This window comes from Sminthopsis crassicaudata, chromosome 2 (assembly GCF_048593235.1).
Source record: "Sminthopsis crassicaudata isolate SCR6 chromosome 2, ASM4859323v1, whole genome shotgun sequence".
NCBI classification, from domain to species: domain Eukaryota; kingdom Metazoa; phylum Chordata; class Mammalia; order Dasyuromorphia; family Dasyuridae; genus Sminthopsis; species Sminthopsis crassicaudata.
In genome coordinates, this window is record NC_133618.1 from 38019382 (window position 1) to 38041993 (window position 22612).

General features: G+C 38.3%; 1 protein-coding gene across 1 annotated transcript; it reads right to left on the reverse strand.

The window, feature by feature from the left end:
* Positions 1 to 12279: 12279 nt before the first annotated feature.
* Positions 12280 to 16791, reverse strand: LOC141554200 (eppin-like). Its single transcript, XM_074285853.1, has 4 exons — positions 16511 to 16791; positions 16100 to 16231; positions 15119 to 15286; positions 12280 to 14041 (listed from the first exon to the last, which is right to left on the reverse strand). Exons 1-4 carry the CDS (start codon positions 16608 to 16610, stop codon positions 13980 to 13982), a joined length of 462 nt encoding a protein of 153 aa, XP_074141954.1. The 5' UTR covers positions 16611 to 16791; the 3' UTR covers positions 12280 to 13979.
* Between the last annotated feature and the right edge of the window lie 5821 nt (positions 16792 to 22612).

Genomic DNA, 22612 nt, shown 5'->3' on the forward strand with positions numbered 1-22612 from the left:
TAGCAGTCTGTAATGTCCGGACTAGATCTCTGGAGGATCTCAGGACCAGCCTTAATCTTAGTGCAGGAGGCAGGAGGCAGGAGAGCCACCAGAAGGATGGTCCAAGATGAAATGTCTCATTTCCAGTCCTCTCAGCCCTTAAATACCTCAGTATGATTACATCACTACAGCATACTGAGCATGTGCCAACTGTAGAACCATTATATCACCATACTAAGTATTAAGTATATGTGAACCATCATGTCATCAATTCCACTGAGTTAACACCCTGTTGTAAGTATTTTTGCTTCAAGTATACTTCTCTGGCCCTATACAACAGACAAGGCCGTCCTACTGGAGAGATACATGTATGCAGGGGAACATTTACACAAGAGATACAAAGTCATATCAGCAAGTGATAATAACTGAAGACTTTGTATCCCCTTCACCACTCTCACTTTACAGATGAGGGACAGAGATTTGTTGACCTGCCCACATTTCCACAAATAGTAAGTGTCTGAGGCTGTGTTTGAACTCAAGTGCTCCTGACATTCAGCCCCTTTCTCTACCTACTGAGCCACTCCGCTACCTCACCTGTGTCGCTGTGCCATAAAAGAAATTAGGGATCCAATGAGACAGAAACAAGGAGGGATTAGATTCTGGAAACGGGGCACCTGTAAAGACATGGGGCTGCATTCTGGTTGGCGTTTGGGTGTAGTCCTTCATTCTCAAAGAGAACCAACATGATATCACTCAGTTGAGGTCAAGGTTCACCGTATCCAACTGTGGCTGATCAGACCAATACAAGCTCGGAATGCTCTGTCACAGGTTGGGCATAAACATGTGAATGAACATTTGATATGGGCATTTGCTAAAAATGTGCATTTCACATTGTGAAGAACTTTCTACTTTGTAAAACTTGAATCTGCTCTAAATTGGAAAGGCCTTTTATAGTCACACTGTAATAACCTCAGTTGCCAGACATTTATGTTTTTATTTTATCTTAGAGGCTACTGGAAGCCACTGACATTGGGGAGAGTAATATGTTTGCTTCAGTTTCCTCATCTGTAAAATGGCACGGAGAAGGAAATGGCAAACCATCTCTGCCAAGGAAATTCCAAATGGGGTTATGAAGAATCAGACATGACAGAAAAAATAATTCAACAACCACCTTGCTCATATTCATATCCTTTCCATCCCAATTATTCTGATTCCCAGATGATCATTCAAATCCTGATCTGGGACTAATCCTGGGAATAACCTCACTGCCTGATCCGTTATTTGAATTCCCCTCTACCAACCCCCACCCTTCAATGTCCCATTCTATTTTTAAAAAATTTTTTAAATTAATTTTATGATTATAAATTTTTGACAGTACATATGCATGGATAATTTTTTTTACAACCTTATTCCTTGTATTCATTTTTCCAAATTTTCTCCTCCCTCCATCTACTCCCTCTCCTAGAAGACAGGCAATCCCATACATACTAAATGTGTTACAGTATAACCTAGATACAATATATATGTGTAAATCCAATTTTCTTGTTGCACGTTAAGTATTGGATTCCGAAGGTGTAAGTAACCTGGGTAGAAAGACAGTATTGCAAACATTTTACACTCAATTCCCAGTGTTCCTTCTCTGGGTGCAACTGATTCTGTCCATCATTGACCAACTGGAAGTGAGTTAGATCTTCTCTATGTTGAAGATATCCACTTCCATCAGAATACATCCTCATACAGTATTGTTGTTGAAGTGTATAATGATCTCCTGGTTCTGCTCATTTCACTTAGCATCAGTTCATGTAAGTCTCTCCAAGCCTTTCTCTATTCATCCTGCTGGTCATTTCTTACAGAGCAATAATATTCCATAACATTAATATACCATAATTTATCCAACCATTCTCCAATTGATAGACATCCATTCACTTTCCAGTTTCTAGCCACTACACAAAGAGCTGCCACAAACATTTTGGCACATACAGGTCCCTTTCCCCTCCTCAGTATTTCCTTGGGATATAAGCCCAGTAGTAGCACTGCTGGATCAAAGGATATATACACAGTTTGATAACTTTTTGGGCATAATTCCAAATTGCTCTCCAGAATGGTTGGATTCATTCACAACTCCACCAACAATGCATCAGTGTCCCAGTTTTCCCACATCCCCTCCAACATTCATCATTATTTGTTCCTGTCATCTTAGCCAATCTGACAGGTGTGTAATGATATCTCAGAGTTGTCTTAATTTGCATTTCTCTGATCAATAATGATTTGGAACACTCTCTCATATGAGTGGAAATAGTTTCAATTTCACCATATGAGAATTGTCTGTTCATATCCTTTGCCCATTTTTCAATTGGAGAATGGTTTGATTTCTTATAAACTAGAGTCATCAATGTCCCATTCTAAAGCTACCCAGCACTTTTAGCGTGCTCCCTGAAATGGCAGTCCAATAGACGATAGACTTGTTTCATTTGAAATCTTTTCCTTGCCTACTCCTTCCATATTCTGGTTATTACTGAGAACTGACACCCTATTGATAATGGCTTCTCTGGCTTCCCTTTCCTTCACAGGCTTCCCTCTCACACATTCTCCTCTCTCATTGGTCCACTTAAGAGAGTTCCTTATTGCCACTTCCAGGTTCTGCCTTTATTATTACCACTCAAGAACCTCTGCTCCTTTGAAGTTCACTCAATCCATATCTCTGAATCAAAATTCTGGTAGCTATTGTTTATTGTTCATTCTTCATTTCCAAAGAGAACTTTTGACATCATGGACAAATGCCTTTACTTAAATATGGATTGTAATTAATTCATGTGAAATGTGAATCAAATGTGAATTTAAGTGAGGCAGAATTGCATAAAGCTATTGACTTACAAGGTACCCTTCCTTCTTTCCTCAGCAAATTCAGTTTATGGTTATATCTTTTCTTTCAAATTTTTGCCCTCTTCTTATTAGGGGAGTATAATGGTTATCTTTCCAACACTCTAAACTCACAGTTTCTCATTTTGAATCATCAACTTTCTGCTCCCTCTCATACTTGCACAAAGATGGTCATACTTTTGAGTACAATTTATTATTTCACCTCTCCTTGTGCTTTATTCTAAACCCTGTTCTTCAACTCTACTGTGAGTTTTCCTCTTCCTTTTCCTCTGCCTCCTCCTTCTCTTCCTTTTTCCCCTTCTCTTCTTCTTTCTCCATGTTAAGTGACTTATCCATGGTCACACACCCTCCATCTGAGGGTGGACTTAAATTATGGTCCTCTTAACCCCAGGGCTGGTGCTCTATCTACTGCTCCACCTAGCTGCTGCTCCACCATATCCTCTAAGCTCTTTGTTGTTCACTTCTTGCCTAGGTCACCATCCATGTCTTGCTCTCTTCTTGTCCTCAGCTTGATTCCTAGATGACTTCTAGATGAACCAGTTCTACTCTACCTTGTCCTCTTCTATTGGATCCCTTGCCATATTATTATTGATTGTGCTTTGCTGACACTCAGTCTTGGATCTCTCCCAGCATCTATAGCCTTGGTTCCTATACATGTGCTACTAAACAAAGATGAAAAAAATCACAAAACTGCTGATTGGATACTATATATTTATTCTGGCATAATCTCGAGTGGGCCCTCACTGCTGCAAAACAATCCTTTTACACTTCCCTAATCAACACATTATCCCACTGACCACAGTGACCTTCACAAACCTTTCTATTCCTCTTCAAACTCCCCTTGGTTTACCCCTATCATCATTGTGTCAGTTGAGAATATTGTCTAATATTTCACTAAAAAAATTGGAAACTTTCCCATACAGCTTCCTCTTCTCCTTTCTTCAATTTACATTTCTCCTATGCCTTCTGACACTACCTCTCCCTTTATTCCTATCTCACATAATGAGGTGACCTTTCTTATAGTCAATCAGCAAAAAAAGTGCCTTCTATATGCCAGACACTATGCTAAGGGTTGGGCATAAAAAAGGGGGCAAGAGATGGTTTCTGCCTTTAAGGAGCTTGCAATCTAGTTGAAGAAATAATAGACAAATATGTACAAATAAGCTGTATGATATATATAAGAAATAATTAAGAGCAAGAAGGCTCTGAGAATCAGTGACACTAATCTCTATGTTCCATGTCTTTGCTCTGGGAATTTTTTTCTGACTTTCTCCCATCTCTGGAATGCTCTTCCTTTTCCTCTTTTACTTCCTGACTTCCTTCAAGTTCCAGCTAAAATCCTACCTTCTAAAGGAACCCTTTTCCAGTTCTCACTAATTTGATAGCCTTCCTTCTATGGATTATTTCCAGTTTTTCCTACTGATGTTTTATTTGTTCATATTTGTTTGCATTTGGCTTCTCCAGCCCCCTCTCTCATCAAACTATGAGCGCCTTGAAAACAGAGATTGTCTTTGATTTTTTTTTGTATCTTCAGTACTTAGAACAATAGCATATAGTAGGTGCTTGATAGTTTATTAACCGACTTTGGGGGGCTCCTATGTTGCAATGTTCCCTACTATTAAGGTTGTGGTTATTTAAAATTCTCAGATGTGTTTCTTTCTTTCTTTCTTTTTTTTTTTTTTTGAATTTTGAAATTAATACTAAGCAACCAGGTGGTACAATAGCAATTCAAAAAGGCATGTTCAGGAGATTCCTTGACTTTTCTCTACATTCTCCTCTGTTGGTCAAAATTGACTCTTAGGAACATTCATGAGCACAGAGAACACACTCGGTAAGCTAGCACCATGGATACTATTTGCGGCAGCCAAAATTACAATCAGTCATTAATCAAGCACACAGTGAGTAAATGCACAAAATTAGGGCCTAATTAAAAAAGGAAAATCAAATAATGCCAAGATAATTGATAGAACTTAGTATATAGATACATAAAATAAAAATCAAGGGGGTACAATAATGGACATCAATATAACCTTTTTTCCTCTTTTTTTTTTAAAGCAATTTTGTACTTATTTCTTGTTCCATCCAAATAACAAATTTAATCTTGGATCTCAGATGTTCCATGTAGTCATCTGATCTTTGGTACATCTTTCTTTGGGACAATCTGGAAAATATTATGTCCTCTAGGGCACTCCTCTGTTATGGGCCAGAACTCTGAACTTGAAACAAAGGAGTCTTACAAGGTACTAAGTCAGTGGAATTGATAGAGACAATAATTATCTAATTTAGCATGGTTCAGTATGATTGACCTGATTCTACAAGGAGATGTTATGGGCCAGAACTTGAAACAAGGAACTGAGTGGAATTGAGGAGACAATGGTTAAATCTAGTTTAGCATTGATTTAATCTTACAACAAATAATGGTTTCCTCGTGATATAATGATTGATTTGTACTCAGTGTACAGCATATAAGCTAGAAGCTTCAGCCAGGGAGATTCAGAGATTCAGAGACAAGTGGACAAGGTTGGAGGCTGGAGGCTGGAGGCTGGAGGCTGGAGCCTTTGGACTCAGACAGATTCATCCCATTTCACACCACCGTGATGGCAGGCTCTTCTCCTTTACTTCTCCACTGAAACCAAGACTCTGGAAGGCCCCCAGAAAACTAGCTGAGCCCAAGTGAAGGAGATAGGACTTTGAAGGAGATAGTAAAGGATTTGGACTTTAATGCCTGGTTGCACTTGTGATTACTGAACTGAAATGAAGGTTGCTCCCAGAGACCCCAGGAAAACCTCAACAGAGAACATTACATTTTACAGAGAACATTACACTCCTCCATTGGATTTTCCATTCTGAGTCCAAGTTAATTGTAAAGGTTCCTTGGATGTTCCTGTTAGAATCTCTTAAGAAATAGGTCTCATTATAAGTTTGTACATTTTCAAAAGTAACTTTTCCAGGAACTAGTCATGTTGTAAAAATCAGCTCAAAACTTGCAGATCTATTCTAATCAATAACAGAGCTACTTTTTGGAGTAGGAACCCAGAGTTCTCCTTTAGGGAATTTAGGTTGCAAATATCCTATTCCATTTCTATCTTAAAATAAACTGTGTACCTGACAAACACTATTCACAACAAGCTAAAGGTTTACTGTCCCATTGATATATGTAAGATATTCAAATGCAAATTAAACATTTTAAATACCTCAGAGGTCAGAACTCTCAAAATATTCCAAATTATGTATAAATGTACTTGATCTTGTTGTTTCCTCAAAAATTTTACTTACTTCTTTTGTTTAACCCATCATTTTTACCCAGTAATTGTTAATTATCTTAGAATGCTAAATTTAAATATCTCTAAATTTAAATAAATTCTCATTCAATTCAGTTATTTAATTTCCCATTCTTAGGAAGAGCAGAGATAGATGAGGATTTTAATCTTGGCCTAAAAATATAAGTTATAGAACACTTTTTATAAAAAGATGGCCTATGGTGGATAGAGCACTAACTCTGATGTCAGGAGGATCTGAGTTCAAATATGATCTCAGACACTTAATGCTTCCTAGCTGGGTGACCTGGGCAAGTTACTTAACCCTAATTGCCTCAGCAAAAAAAATGGCTTATGATACACAAATGAATTTATAAAGAAATTACTAAGTTAATTTCAATTGTAGTAAAAGATTCCAGATAATACTTAAGCAATCATTTTCAAAACAGTGCAAATCAATGATTTATTTATAACAAAACATGTTTGTACCAGAGGACATGCTTTACAAATGTTATTTCTATATTAGTAATAAACTTGAATAAAGTTGGCTTTTTCATTGATGTAACTCAAAATATTTCATAAGTAACAAAACTGATTGCACTAAAATCCTTTTCTTCAAATCAAACTGAAAATGTTTCTGATTTGGTTTAATAGTTAATAGAATAACAACTTGTTCCCATAAATGGTTACATGGATATTCAATGATTCCTACATCATTTTGAAACATTAAGGACTTTATTTTATACAGAAATATTTCAGAATAGGCAGATGAGACCAAATCCTTATTCACTGTTATTTTTTAATTGAAACTTTTTATTTTCAAAACATATGCAAAGATAAATTTTCAACTTTAACTCTTGCAAAACCTTGTGTTCCATTTCCCTTCTTCCCCTCATTCCCTCTCCTAGATGGCAAGTAATCCAATATATGTTAAACATGATAAAATATATATAAATTGAATATTGGCATATTTATTATTTACAAATAAATATATTTATATAATTATTTTGCTGCACAAGAAATTTTTTTGATCATTATCAAAAAGGAAGAAAAATGAGAAAGAAAATAAAATTCAAGCAAAGAACAACAAAAGAAGTGAAAATGCTGTGCTGTGATCCACCCTCAGTTCCTACAGTCCTTTCTCTAGATGTAGATGGCTCTCATTGTCACAAAATCATTGGAACTGGCCTGAATCACTTCACTGTTGAGAAAAGCCAGGTCCATCAGAATTGATCATCATATAATCGACATAATCTTGTTGTTGCCATGTATAATGATCTCCTGGTTCTGCTCATTTCACTCAGCATCAGTTGATGTAAGTCTCTCCAAGCCTCTCTGTAATATTGCAATAATATTCCATAACATTCATATACCATAATTTATCCAACCATTCTCCAATTGATGGGCATCCACTCAGTTTCCAGTTCCTTGTTACTACAAAAAGGGCTGCCACAAATATTTTTGCATATGTGGGTCCCTTTCCCTCCTTTAAGATCTCTTTAGGACTCAGCTATTTAGGATAGAGAAAGGACTAAAATTCTAGACAAAATAGCTCAGATCTCACATGCATGCATTTTATTATAGTAGCTCAGATGTATCCCAGCCTTAATCCATGGAATAATGGTACAACATTGTGTTTGTATCTTTTTTTCTACAAACTTCTTTTATCTTTATCTAATTACTCCTATATCATTCATAAAGTTTGAGCTATATCAGGTACTTATGTTGCACATGATTATGTAAATATTATCAGGCAGATGATAAGCCTGAAGACTTATTTACTTAGTTGTTTGGAATAAGGAATGATGAGAAATCCAGATTGAAACAGCAAGATCTTAAAAAACACTTGCATTGTGCTCATGTCTTCTACTGACCACTTGATGTGATTATAGAAATTTTCTTTTCTTTTTCTTCTTTTTTAATTTTTTTTATTTAGAATTTTTTTCCACAGTATATATGCATAATTTTTATAATATTATCCCTTGTATTCAGAAATTTTCTATAAAAGAAAAAAAAACAGGAATATGATGTGATCATCCTCAAATTGGTCCTTAATGACCCAACCCACATATGGCATGATAATGCATCCTTAGTTCTGTTTGACTTTTGGTAAGAATCACAGTCGACAAGCAATCATGTAATCACAACCAAATCCAGGCACTGCCAAATGAGAAATATTCCTACACAAAGGAAGTAATAAAATAGGGAGCCTGAGCCAGAAAAATTTTATCTTAAGTCATGCCAAGGTCGTCCTCTTGGTTTTTTTCCAGATACATATTTCCACTTGTAACATTTCAGGAACATATTTCCTTTGAATAATAGCTTGTGGTCTCTCTTTCAAATGATGGATCACTGATTTAATGATCTATCAGACAACTACACCATAAGTCAAAATTCAAAACGTCATTTACATTTCCAAAAGCTTTTTCCTCAAATAGCAAGTTTTAATTATGTATTTAATTTATTTAATTTAATTATGAATTAATTAGGTTAGATAAAGTTACTTTGCCTCTCATGGAATTGCAGTGAGCAACAAAAGTTTAGCAGGACTCAAATATAATAAAATATTTCACTTAACATTATTTGTCTTTCTCTTCTTAAGTTTAAATTCATTCTGGTATAAAGATCAATCAGTAAAAATCATTTCTATATTTTATATAAAATTGCACAATCTCGTGAAGTCGATGTCATTGTTTTGGAACTCCATAATTTATAACATATGCTTTCCTAGTGTTGATGACCTTGCTTACACAAATGGTTTGCAGCAATCCAGCACATCTACAAAATAAGGGTAATCAACAGGGACGGAAGGGAAGGAGTTGAGCTTGGTGTCCTTTTCCATTCAAGATGAGATGCTTTGAATCTGGACAGAACCAATCTGGATAAAACTTTCATCACAGTTCCTCTTTTCCACACATCCAGGAACAATTTTTTGGGTTTAACGTTAAAATAGTAACCCCAAATAACTTTGTTAACAATCTTACACTTTCTTAAGTGCCAGCCAAATAGTTTAAGATGTGTTTTCTTCTTAACTATAGGCAATAGTGGAAATATCCAGTTTTCCAAATTGCAGTTACAGAATGTTACAAAACAACATTATAAACAACATAACATAATGAGGGTTTTTTCCCAGCTTTTTCTAGTTATTCATAAGATCTAACTAGTAAAAAAAAATAAAAGTTGTTCAGCATAACTGATACAAAAGTTTGCCAATTTTCACAATATAAAAAAGTTAAAAATATAAGAAGCCAAAAACAATATTATGTGTTTGAAACTTGGAACAAACCATTACTGATAAGGTGAACTTCATTCCAAAGAATGTATTTCCAAATTACCTTACACAGAAAATCATTCATCGCCTCACCACTGGCACTGTTTACTGACCACATCTTTTTGCCAGTCTAACTTTTCAGGTTTGTGAATTCTTTCATGTTGGACCTGCGCTGACCAGAAGGGGTTCCCACAGCTTTCTGCACTGCCACTAACTGCATCAGAAGGAATGGGAAAGACCCTGAACTAGGAATCAGAGGACTGAGGAATTCAGGTTTAGCTCCTGATTCACTATGTGACCTTAGTGAAGCCTCTTATATTTTCAGGGCCTCAGTTTCCTTCTCTTTAAAATTAGGTCCATTGATCAGTACTTACCTTTAGCTTGTATGATTCTGTAAAAAACAGATTAGATATTTCAATCAAATTCAATTACTTACCTTTTGTGTGACATACAAAACATTATTCTCTTTTTCATGAGCCAGGAAAGGATTTAAGTGCCAGTCCTATTCCAAAGTACAAGCTTTGAAATTTCCCCCTAAACCTGTTTCTCTATAATCAGCAAAATGACCTTTTTTCCTAGATGTAAAACAATAAAGCAGTCATTCCAAGGGTGGTGATGGGGGTAATAAGAAATAACTAGACTATCACTCAGAAAGAGAGGACAGAATTTTTCTAAAGACCTAAATTACCTATCAAGACATAGAGACATATAAACGCAGATATAAAAAACATAAACCAAACAAAAACTCAGCAGCACTGAATTTCTCTTGCTACCTTATGCTTTAGACCTACAAATTCAGTAAAACTGCATACCTTCCTTTATTCTCTCCACCAAAAAAGCATGCTGCTGTCACTGTTTCATTCCCACTTCATCCCCTGGATTCTCTTCTGTAAAGCAAGTCACCTTCTCCCTTTGATGAGTTCCTTTTTGAACTTCAGTTTTGTAGAGGAGTCCAACATGCCTTCCATTTCCCTCCCAGTCCCATTCCTGGATTCTGGGAACTCTGAGCCAGGTACCTTCATTAACCATCACCCTTTTAAAGTTTCTTTGGTATATTGTTTTCCCCGAATAAGAATATGAGCTTCTTAAGGGCAGGAACTGTCTTTTTACTTGTATTTGTATACTCAGCCCTTGACTTATAGTAAGTACTTAATAAATGCTTATTTCTTTCCCTTCTCTCTTCCTTCCATCCTTCCTTCCTCTCCTCCCTCCTCCCTCCATTCCTTTCTCCCTTCTTCCATCCCTCCCTTCCTCTCACCCTCCCTTTTCCTTCCTTCTTTCCTTCCTTCCTTCCTTCCTTCCTTCCTTCCTTCCTTCCTTCCTTCCTTCCTTCCTTCCTTCCTTCCTTCCTTCCTTCCTTCCTTCCTTCCTTCCTTCCTTCCTTCCATTCCTTCCTTGCATCCTCACTTTTTATAAGATCTTGCTGAAGAGATCAGAATATTTTTCAGCCATCTAGCTTTCCTTTCTCTGACCTTCTTCAAGGGATTAGGGAGCAGTCTGGAAGCCTGAACTGTCCCCAGAGTTTAATCATTTTTGTGTTTCACTGGGCTGATAAAGGGCTAAAACTCAGAAAGGACAAGGGTCTTGACTAATATTTGACCAACAAGAAGGAGGGAGAAGAGAGTGATGGGGGAACCCTGAAACTGTCCTTCTTGAAACTGTCCTTTTTGACTTTTGGGGTGAACCCTCCTGACAGGGACCCACCCTTCAGGGCAATTAAGTGATTTCATTAAGACTGGCCCAGGACCATTCCCTACTTAGCTCCAATTTAACTGGTCTCATTTAGCTGGAGATCTGGACCTGATACTTCTATGGATTTCTATTGAGATGAAAATTGGTTCAGAGTCATTCAACTAGAAATCTAGGCTGGAGGGAGTGACATTGAAGGAATTTCATTCTATTAAAAAAACACGAAATTTTGGGCTCATTTCTTTGCAGAGGCCTAAAAGCAGGACCATAGAATAGCTGCCTGCAAGGACCCTGCCCTCTGTGAAGACATTCTCTTCTCAGCATTAACCCTCTTTATCTCTCTGCCAGGATTTCTTTGCTAGACCTTTACTTCTCTGTCAGGACTTTGCCACTGAGGAAGATAGCCTCCTAGTAAAAGCTGACTTCTCAGTGCCAATAAACTTCTTTTTGCCAGTCTAACTTTTCAGGTTTGTGAATTCTTTCATGTTGGGCCTGAGTCGACCAGAGTGGATTCCCACAACTCTCTGCGCTGCCACTAACTGCATCAGGAGGAATGGGAAAGACCCTGAACTAGGAATCAGATATAGTGAGTCAGGAGGAATCAGGTTTAGCTCCTGACTTACTATGTGACCTTAGTGAAGCCCCTTACATTTTCAGGGTCTCAGTTTCCTTCTCTCTAAAATAAGGAGAATGAGTTAAATTTGTACTAAGGTCCTTAGGAGGTCTAGGTCTTATAACCCTTGTGGTCTGGGGGAGAAAAGAACCCAGTTCCAGATCCTATGATAGAAAATGACAAGAACCCAAGGCAGGATCCAGCTCTCTAGTGTCCTGGCTGTTTCCCCTTCCTGTATCACTGTTTCTTATTCTCTTGTTGGTCATGGCCTCTCCCTTCCTCACCTTCCCTCTTTATCCTGCATCCGAACCATAAACCGTCTGGATGAGCAGCAGCCCATAGGGTCTAAACTCAGATTAATCAGGAAGAGGTAGAACTGGGGGAATCTCATGGTGCTGGGTGTCTTGGCTTTGGATTTTCTCCAGCTTCCTGACTTTTCCCTGAACCAGCCCCACTAAATGGTTCAGCTAGGGGAGTCATAGGGCACTCATCCTTGTGCTGCAAACTCCATAGCATTCAGTTCCTACTCCCAGAGGGAAGAACATATGACACCGTGGTTTCTTGATTCCAATAAATCAATGACAGGTAAATAAGGCAGCTGAATTGATTTTATTTAAATCAAAGGTATATAGTGAGAGGCCCCCGAACCGAAGAAAATGCTGACCTCAGCTACTCCAGTCAGCTCCTTGGGAAAGATCTGGTTGAGAATCCTGTAGCTGAAGGACTAAAGTTATAGCGTGGCTCTCCAGAAGATGTGGACCTTGTCAGGTTTTCCAAACATATTCTGGCAGAGAACCTCAGGACAGGATGAGACAGGGGATGATTCTAGCCCAGGATAAACAAAGGACATCAGCCTTTAGGACATCAGGTCATTCTTGGAACTAAGTTCTCCCTGCCTCCACTCCATCTTGTTCAGCCATCTTGGGAATTCTTACAGTAATTCCCATTCTTTTCTTTTTTCTCTTTATCTTCCGACATGAGTTAAGATTTAGTGTTTCTAGGGCAGCTGGAGAGCACAGTGGATAAAGCACCAGCCCTGACATCAGGAGAACCTGAGTTCAAATCTATCTCAGACACTTAACACTTCCGAGGTGCGACCCTGGGCAAGTCACTTAACTTCAATTGCCTCAGGGGGAAAAGATAGTGTTGCTTTTTAATATAATTTATTCAGAAGAAAAAAGAGTACATCAATCTAAGAAAAAGATAATTGTTAAAGGATTGAAGAAAGGTAATGTGGTATAGAGAAAAGAACATTGGGAAATGAGAACATTCATTTCTTCCTCTGTCTTTTTACTTTGTGATTTGAGTCAAATCACACAATCACTTTTGGACCATACTTTGTCACTGGAAAAAAGTGTGGGTGGCTGGGGACTATTATTTTCTTTCAGCTTTAAAATCTCCAAATGCAGGGTCTTACCTGCTCCCTTTCCACCTCTTGGGCCCCATTCCCTCAGACTCTGTCTCTTCCCTGCAGCTTGGGAAGAAAAAAGCAGGGATAGAGATCTGATCCTGAAGTTCAAATTTGGATTCAGTGGAAAATCACTTACTCCTAATTGACTCACTTTCCTCATCTGTAAAATGAACTGGAAAAGGAAATTACAAACTGATCTTTGCCAAAAAAACAAACAAAAAAAAAAAAAAACCCAAAAAAGCCCAAATGGGATCATGAAGAGTTGGACGCTACTGAAATGACTTGACTACAAAAAAGTCCTGGCTCTGGGTGTTTGGGGACCATCATGGTCCTCTTGGCCTTGGGGAGCCATGTTTACATGTCTATTCATTGTGGCTCCACAGAGGACACCTCTTTTTTTCTACAATCACTGCTGACATTGTGAGATCTGCCGTGCTCAGCATTCCTCCCACAATTCCAAGCAGATTTTCCATCATCCTGGAGAGACTGCTTATAAATTAGAGCTTATAAAATAGACCCTCAAATCGCACCTCCTCATGGGACAGAGGAAAAAAATAAGGCTGGCAAAAGGGAAATGCCTTACACAGGGTCTCACATCTAAGAAGTGTCAGAATGTGAGGGAGTCTGATCCCAAGTTTTGTACTGACTTCCTGGGGGGCCTTGCGCATATGATCAAACTTTCTGATATGTAAAAATGGAATGGATAGCTTCAGAAGGGAGTGAGCTCCCCATCCCTGAAGGCCTTTAAGGAGATGCTGGAAGACGCCTTTCAATGGGATGTTGGGAGCAGATTTTGGAGAAGTAGACAGAAGACAAGAAGACCTCTGAGATGCTCTGTGAAACAGAGATTCCTGAAGCACGTCAGAGAGCTGCCTTTGCCTAAATTAGCACAGTAAATGGCTCCCCTTCCAGCTCAAAGAGTTTTATCGCTGTTCCATGTCCTAGAAGAAAGAAGAAAGTACAGATTCCTCATCTCCAAACCTCCCTCCCATTGGCCCCAGACCTCCTCCTCCTCCCATCTCTCCACAGGCAGGATGTCCAGCCTTATCTCATCCTCCCCTGGATCATGGACTGAATGTCCCAGACAACAAGGACATTTCCACACGGCAACAATTCATTCTGACTTCCTCATTTTTTGCCTTTGCTCATCCTTTGCAGAGCATAGCATCCCCCATACCTCCACCCCCGTGGCTCCGTCTCATCTCTAGAATCCAATATTAACTCCTCTGTTTTGGCATTCAAAGTCCCCTCATAACCTCCCAGTCTTCTCCACACACTTCCCCATAGGCTCCTTGACCCAGGACTCACTACTCCAGGTCCATATACATATACCCACAGAAGGGGGTTAGCTCCCCGTCCTGGTAGATAACTCACCACCCTTGCTTTGTTTGCACCTAGATGCTCCAGCTCATGCTAATGAGCATTATATATATATATATATATATATATATATATATATATATATATATATATATATATATATATATATATATATATATATATATTTTTTTTTTTTTTTTTTTTTTGCAAAGACATTGTTTACTGAGAACCATTAGGGTTCTTACAGTGGATAGTAGACCAGATAATGAAATATTAGTGTATTAATAATATATTCCCAGTAGGAGTCCTTTAAGAGAAAGAACCCCATTGGATTGTCTGATAATTAGGCTCATCTCAGGAAGCTTTTGCAAAACTAAGTCTGGCAGCCAGTACAAGCTGGAAGCCAGCTCTGGCCTTGAGACAGAAACAATTGGTCAAAGGAAAAAAAAAACTGTGTTCCTCTGGCTGGGTAGCAATGAGCACCTTCAGGAAAGGGGTACCAGTAGAAAAGTTGTGCATGGCCTCTGGCAGGAGTAAAGACTGGGGGCGCCTTGTTACTTCCCAAAGGACCAGCTGCCAACTGTCCACATGGTGGCCAGGAGTTAATGGGGATCAGAGCCTAATTGGATCCCTGGAGTCTGCCTCAGAGTCCAGGGCTCTTTCCATCAAACCCCGCTCCTGCCTCCTAAGTTTCTCACCAAATTCTAAACAGGTCCTCCTGCAAACTTGACGAGTCTGAAAGCTGTTTTTGCTTTTACTGCATTTGTTGAACTCAATGGGGAGACAACGATTTTTTGTAATATTGAAGTACCAGCGAGTTATAGATTGGGCACAAGGTTTAACTCTGGGAATCTCCTCACATGGATCTGAAAAGAGATTACAGCATTAGGGGATCAAGGAAAGACTTGGAGGGTTAACATTGGCCTCTCTTTTCCCACCCCCACACCACAAATGCTGACTATTTTATTTGGAAATCTTTCCCTGGGAATACAGGGATGTGGGTACCAGGTCCAGCTGTGTGCCCTTAGGGTCAATGTTTGTGATCCCAAGGTCCCATTGCTAAGCCGTGGCCCCGGATCACACAGTCATAGGGCTGGAGCCAGAATGCAAGTGTCCCCCTTCTTATTCAAGCCCTTTCCCACCATATCTGCTTCCTCAACTTAGAGCATAGGCTCCCAGAGTTCCTAAAGCAGGACCTTGGTGGTCCTGAATGCCGGAGAAGGGGCAATGAGATTTGGGGCTGTCAGCTGGGGCCATAAGCAGAAGTAGGCATCCTGCTGTAAGAGGGAGAGCAGGGAGCCCTGCCTAAAACAGACTTTCTATCTCTCCTGCTTTGAAATTCCTAACTAGTTTTGCAAGCCCAACTCAAATCTCCTTTGAAATTCCTACCTGTCTATGCAAACCCAGCTTTTCTACAACGTCTTCTCTGGTTCAGAAACCACCTTCTCTTTGGGCTCTTAAGTTATATTTGACATTTCTGAATTCCCAGTAATATTTATTCTGGATCTGTACTTGCCTTTTACCCAGTAGACTGGAGAAAGCTCCATAAGGACAGACACTTCTCAAAACTTTCTATCATTCCTAGTGGTCAGCCCTGCTATCTGAGTCTAGTAGGGGCTTCATAAACGCCTGCTAGCTGACTGGCTGAAGGAACGAAGGAAGGAAGGGATGTTGCTTACTGTCATCGATGCCCATGCATTTCATCCCACAGCTCAATATACAACATTTCTCCTGGATTTTGCAGTCCCAGTCACTGAAGCAATCAGGGAACTCTCTGTAAAGGCACTTCACTCTGATTTGGGGGCATGTCCCTAGGGTAGAACATGGTATGATTCATTCTGTTATCACCCTCTCTTTCCCTTGCCAACACCGCCATTCCCTCTCCCATTCTATGCTTGCTTCTGAAGGAAACTCTTTGGGGAAATTTTCTGAGCTTCAATAGATTCTTCTTTCCCGTTTGGATTTCGTTCTTTCCACAGTCTTCCCCTGGTCCCCTCCCCAGCTTTAGGAGTCTCCCTCAGGGATGGATATAGATTCTTCCCTCATACTTCCTCTCATCACTCCCCACCACATTTCCCTCCATCACTTACAGAAAGGTTTCATCTTGAAGAAAGCCAACAGCCTATTATGGTCCTGACTCAGCATCATTAGCAGCAGCAGCAACATCAGCAGGCAGCTTCGAGGACCCATGATGCTGAAGGTTGGCAGAAGTCAGGGCTCTTCTCTCCCACAGCCTCCTGCCTTCTTGGATTCTTCTTAATCTGGACTGTACTGACCTGACTCCCCTGCTAGTCTCTGAGCAGGTCTAACTATCTGTGGGCTGGTTATATATGTCAGAGCCCCTCCTACACTGATCTCCCTGAAGAGTCTGATTTGGCAATCCTTTTAAAATTTTTTTTAAATTAATTTTATAATTGTAACTTTTTTTTTGACAGTACAAATGCATGGGTAATTTTTTTTTTTTACAACATTATCCCTTGTACTCCCTTCTGCTCTAAATTTTCCCCTCCTTTCCTCCTAGTTAAAAATGATATATTTCTATCTGACCAGGATGCTAAGGCTACAAATATTGCAAGACATCAGATAACAGCCTGTTGGTCAGAGACAACTGAGTTTTTGTAACTAATGAACAGCAACAATGAGATGCTTAAAGGTCACACAGGAGCATACAAAACTGGGTGTTTGCCACTTGACCTAGTGCTGCTTTAGGCCTAAAAACATACCTCCAGAAGCTCTGCCCAGACAACTAGAGGTCCTGCACCTTGCACAGACTCAGAAGTAGACCACTCCTGAATTCTCACTCCAAGCTGTAAAATTAGCATGTCAGAGACATGAAGCACCTGGCCCTTCTCACCTTTCCCTATAAATTTGCTATTGTGCTCCTGATTCTTTGCTAACTTCTTGTGGAACTTAGCTTGTTTTTGGTAGCAAAAATAAATCTTTGCCCCTTAACTTGGAGACAAATTGAGCTCATGAATTCTTTTGTCATACCTGCGACAGTGATTTAGGGACCCTAACAGTGTTGAGATGTCTTACCCCTCAACAAACTCATCCCCTCAAGCTTCATTTAGAGTGAGGCACAGTGCCTCCTTTTCATGGTTCCATTTTCTTTTGTTTTACTCCTCAAATATGGTACAGGACATAACATCCCATCTCTCCCTCCCATCATGTGATAATGGGATGACAGGCTTTGGATCTGGATGGGATCCAAGATATAATCTAGTATAATCCGTTCAGTCTTCAGTGACAAATAGTCCCCCCTTCCACTGTGCTATCTGTTCTTTCCCTTGATACTATTTTCTTACTCCCACTGTTCTTTCAAGGAAATAATGGAAACCAGCTTAGTCATTGGTCCACATTGCCTTTATTGACAACTATTGGGAGGAATGAACAGTCTGGGAATATAAGATGATAAGTTGGTACCAAGTTGATTTACAGGAGAGAGTGTGATCAAAGAAAGAAGTGATTAACTTTCAAATTAATCAGGACCTAGATGGAGTAGAAATTCCATGAGTTATCTTGGAAGATGGCTCAAGAAAGAAGGCTGCCTTCTGTGTGGATTTTGTGGGTTTCCTTTTGAATCCCTTGCTGTTGTTTATCTGGAACTTCTCCAATGACTTATTCTGCTTCAACAAGATATTAGTGAATGAGGATTTATAGAGGGAATAATTTATCTCATCTAAGCTCATCATTAGTACATACCCCCCTGTATATACACACATATATATCTTATATATGTGTGCTTCTGTGTATATATGTATATGTGGGGTATGTGTGATGCCCAGATGAAATTCTCTCTTCTAGTTTAATCCCTTCAATCCCCCATTCATCTTAAATTTTTTGTATATTTCCTATATATAGCAATAAAGGGAATGGAAATTTTTTTAAAAGTGGAAGATGTTGAACCTGGGAATGGAGGAAGTAGGTTGCAACACTATAATAATTGTATTTATTTTCTGATAGATTTTAACATGTTTATCTTGATCCTAGAGGGCAGAACTGGCAGTGGGTTGTTAAGAAGGAAGTTTCAGTTCCATTTAAAGAAAAGCTCCCTAATAATTGAAACTATCTCAAAGTAAAATATTCCATCCAAGGAAGTAGTGAGCTCCCAACACTGGAAATTTGTTAGAAATGTATAAGAAGTATAAGGGTCACCAGTTGTCAGGGATGTAAATGCTGTGTTTTTTTGGCCACTAAAGCTGCCATTTTTATTAAGCTCAGCAATTATTTTAAAATGAAGATTTTAATTGATTATAAACATATTTTAAATACAGGAAATATAACAAATACATTCAAATGCTTACATTATACATTTACATTCATTCGAAGTACATGAAGTCATGTGTCTGTGTACTCTTTATATAACCAGCACTTACTATGCCCATTTTCTAAATGCCATTTTATATATGATCATTTGACAATTAGGACAATTTCCCCTCTGAAAAATAATTAACTCTGTCCATTCTCAAAAATAATTAGCTATCCCTAAATGTTTATTTTAAACTAATGTTCTACAAAGAGAAGTTATATAATTTGTAATATGTGAATTTCTTGGTATCAGGCTCTCTTGTTAGGTTTACAGTCTTAATGGCTCATAATAAACGAGGCAGCAAAAAGAATGAGACATAGATAATTTTGTCATGCCATAAATGAAATCACCACATAATGACCTCAGATAATCACACTAAAATCATATAATTTTAAAAGCACCCATTCAAAATGCTGAAGTTTGTCATTTATAATGAGGTGACTTAAAAAAATACAGAAATGATGAAGGTGGTACAAGCATTACTAACCTAAGACATTTGTTAGATTTTTAAGTCTGAACAATTCTAACTCGAATAACATTGCTTGATTTGAGAGTATAGTAGACTTTTGTCCAAGTCAGGACTGGCTTACATGCTCTCTGAGGGCATCATAATCCTGAGATTCCAAGAGTTATGATTTTCAACAATGATTTGGAAATTCAGCAGTGAAAGGTTGGTCTTGACCAAAAAGAATTATGGTAATGGAGGAGCTAGTGGTAATTTTTGGATAAGGGATTGAAGGATATTAAGTATTATATAAGAGAATAGTGAGGAACTGATAGAATTAAGAATTTTCAGAGAGGTAGGTATTTAACTGAAGCAAAAGAGGTTAGAAGAGGCGGCAATAATTATAAAAGAACTATTCAGAACTTCGAATCACTGATAACCACAGTAGTGTAATTACCGCGCAAGAGCCACTCATCCTGGAGAACGAAGTCGAATGGTCCTTAGGGAGCATTGATAACAATTAGGTTAGTAGAAATGATGGAATCACAGCTGAGCTTTTGAAAATCCTAAAAAATAATGGTGCTGTAAAAGGGCTGCACTGAATATTAATCACATTTGGAAAACTCAACAGTGGCCACCTGATTGAAAAAGATAAGTTTATACCCTAATCCTAAAGAACTCCAATGAATGTTCCAACTATCAAACAGTTCCAGTCATTTCACTTGCCAGCAATGTTATGCTTAAGATTTTGCAAGCAAGGCTAGCAATATGTGAATGAGAAATACCAGATGAGCTGGCTGGTTTCCAAAGAGGAAGACAAACTGGAGACCAAATTGCCAACATTCACTCATTATGGAGAAAGCAAGAGGAATTTTGGGAAGATGGCAGAGTGGATCAGAAATTTACAGGCTTTCCAGATTTCCTCCACAAAATAACAATGCAAAATAAAAAATAAAAGTATAAAGCAGTAGTCTCCCAAGATAACTTAAGAGGACCTCAGAGACAATAGGGCTTCTAGGGGTTGAGGTTTGTCATGAGTGACGTGTAGACATCTCCAGACCAGCTCTACTGAATCAACAAATAGTAGGCCTGGAGGGATGCTTGGTTGAGAAGAGGATTTGGCTTCAAAAAATTTCATCTCACAAAACTTTATCTCATAGCCTCCGGAACTTTTACATCACAACGAGATTAAGCCCAACCAAGATTGGAAACATAAGGGGATAAAATTTTCTGACAAGGTTTAAAGGGGGAAAGGGTCAAACCTCTTATCCTCAAATTAGGTACTTTATAAACCTATCAATTTGCTAGGAAGGGATTTAATAGTACAGTTGTATTTAAATTAAGTTGTGCAGAACAAATTAGTTATGGTTTCTATGGCTGTCTTCCCTGAAGAAGAGGAGAAATAAATCAATCCAATACTTTGGATGAAAGGTGATGATAGAAGTGGATTAAGGATACCCCTTTGAGGTTAACATTAAAGGGGGAGAGAGAAATAGTCAAAGGAAAAGATTTGGTTCATGAAGAAGGTCCATTTGTCAAGGAGATATCAGCAAGTTTATTATTAAATGGCCAAGGAAGCTGCTTTCTCTTACTTGCCATGACTACCATGGTGAGTCTCATCATATACCACAGTTTTCTTAAAACCATCTAAGTTTAAGCAGTTTGAAAGCTAGAAAAGTTATGTAATTAGGAGGACATGTATTTTAATGTCTTTATTTTGGGGAAAAAAGTTACTTTCAAAAAAGACAGCTTCAGAACAAAATGATTATATGGTTGCATATCATTGGGGATTCTTTTAAAATAAATATTTGAGGGTTTTGGATTTAAATTTAAATGTTATGCTCCATATAACATGGCTTTATACTTTATCTGGGATTTTTATTTTCTAACTTGGATGGTTATTTACAAACCAATCCATGAGTGGGGAGGCTGGAGTATTAAAGGGATTCTGCTGACATCTTGGGCTTGTTTTTCCCAGAGGTTCTAGACTTTAATCTTTATCTTTATATGTTACATTTGAACTATAAGAAGTAGATTTGGTTTTGTTTTAGAAACTTTGTGAACACATTGATTGTTTTCCTCATGATAATACTTTTTGTAACTAGATGACAGCTGAATTTTTTTCCTTTTTCCTTTTTTTTATATATTAATGAAAAGTCTGAGCAGGCAAAATTTCTCTGGGTCAGCCACACACTTTAATGACCAGTACTTGATAATCTTTTCTGTATATAATGTATATAATAAATACGCAGTTTTTTACACACTAACAAGCATGTAAAGGCAATGGTTGCCATGGACATAATGGAATCATGGCTGAACATTTGAGTTTCTGTTGAGAGAATATTCAATTTTCTCTCAACATTTTGTTGAGAGGACTTGATCTTGTACTATTTCCTCATAAATTGATTTTAGCACATCAGATACATTTAGTTAATAGAAAGGAGTTTGCTATCTTTTTGATTCTTATAATGATGTGATAAAAATATTACTGCTTATTATGGGACAGAAATACCTGTTTCATTTAGTAAAAGTAAAAGCATATCTGTGATGAAAATAGATATGTTAAAATACTGGGAAGGAACAAATCTGTATTAGACAGAAATAAAAGGAAACTAAATGTGGGCCATTGTGTATGTGTGTGTGGTGTGTGTATATCTCGTCTTTGGTTTGTTCTAAGTTTCTCTCTGTCTTCTGAATTACAAATGGAAAAATCTGGCCCAGTGTTTGAGTAGGTCTATTAGCATATCTAAAAGAATACCTGGGTATGTTGGTTTCTATGGGAGGTTGGAGCAGCAGTCTCCCTTGCATTTTTTTGCTCCTAACTGTAGGTGGAGTGAATGAAGGGTGGAAATATTAAGAAGAACCTTAATATTTTAAAAATAGAGCTTTGGAAAGATTCATTGCTGTTTTGTCCTGGAGAACCACTTGGAAAGGCCTGTTTCTCTCAGTTTCCAGGCCATTAGCTTAGTTTACTGCCATTTCAAAGATTTTTGAGAGTCTAAGAGAGTGGAGTTTCATGGGGGAAGAGGAGTTTTCTCCTAAAAATTTAACAAGAAGCTTTGGTCAAGATCCACTAAGGGGATGTGTATGTGGAGGGGAACATGAAGAGGTTTAAGTATGTGGGAGTGAGAGGAGGAATGAGGGGCCGCAGAGATGAGACCAAAGTCAATTGTTGCTTGCCTCTCCTTCCCCCTGCTGGTGCTCCCAATGTGGGAATCATTAATTTTCTCCAACGTATCTTTTATTATTAAATACAATCCTTGAAAGCTGAGCCTACCTAGAACTATAATTATTTGCTATTTGCAAAACTTGTACTTGGTGAGAGTTGTTATTTGAGATAAAATCTCTTGGGATCAATCATAATGTCTCTATTTCTGTCTGTCTCTATTTATCTTTGTCTCTGTTTCTCTGCCTTTCTGTCTCTCTGTCTTTCTCTGT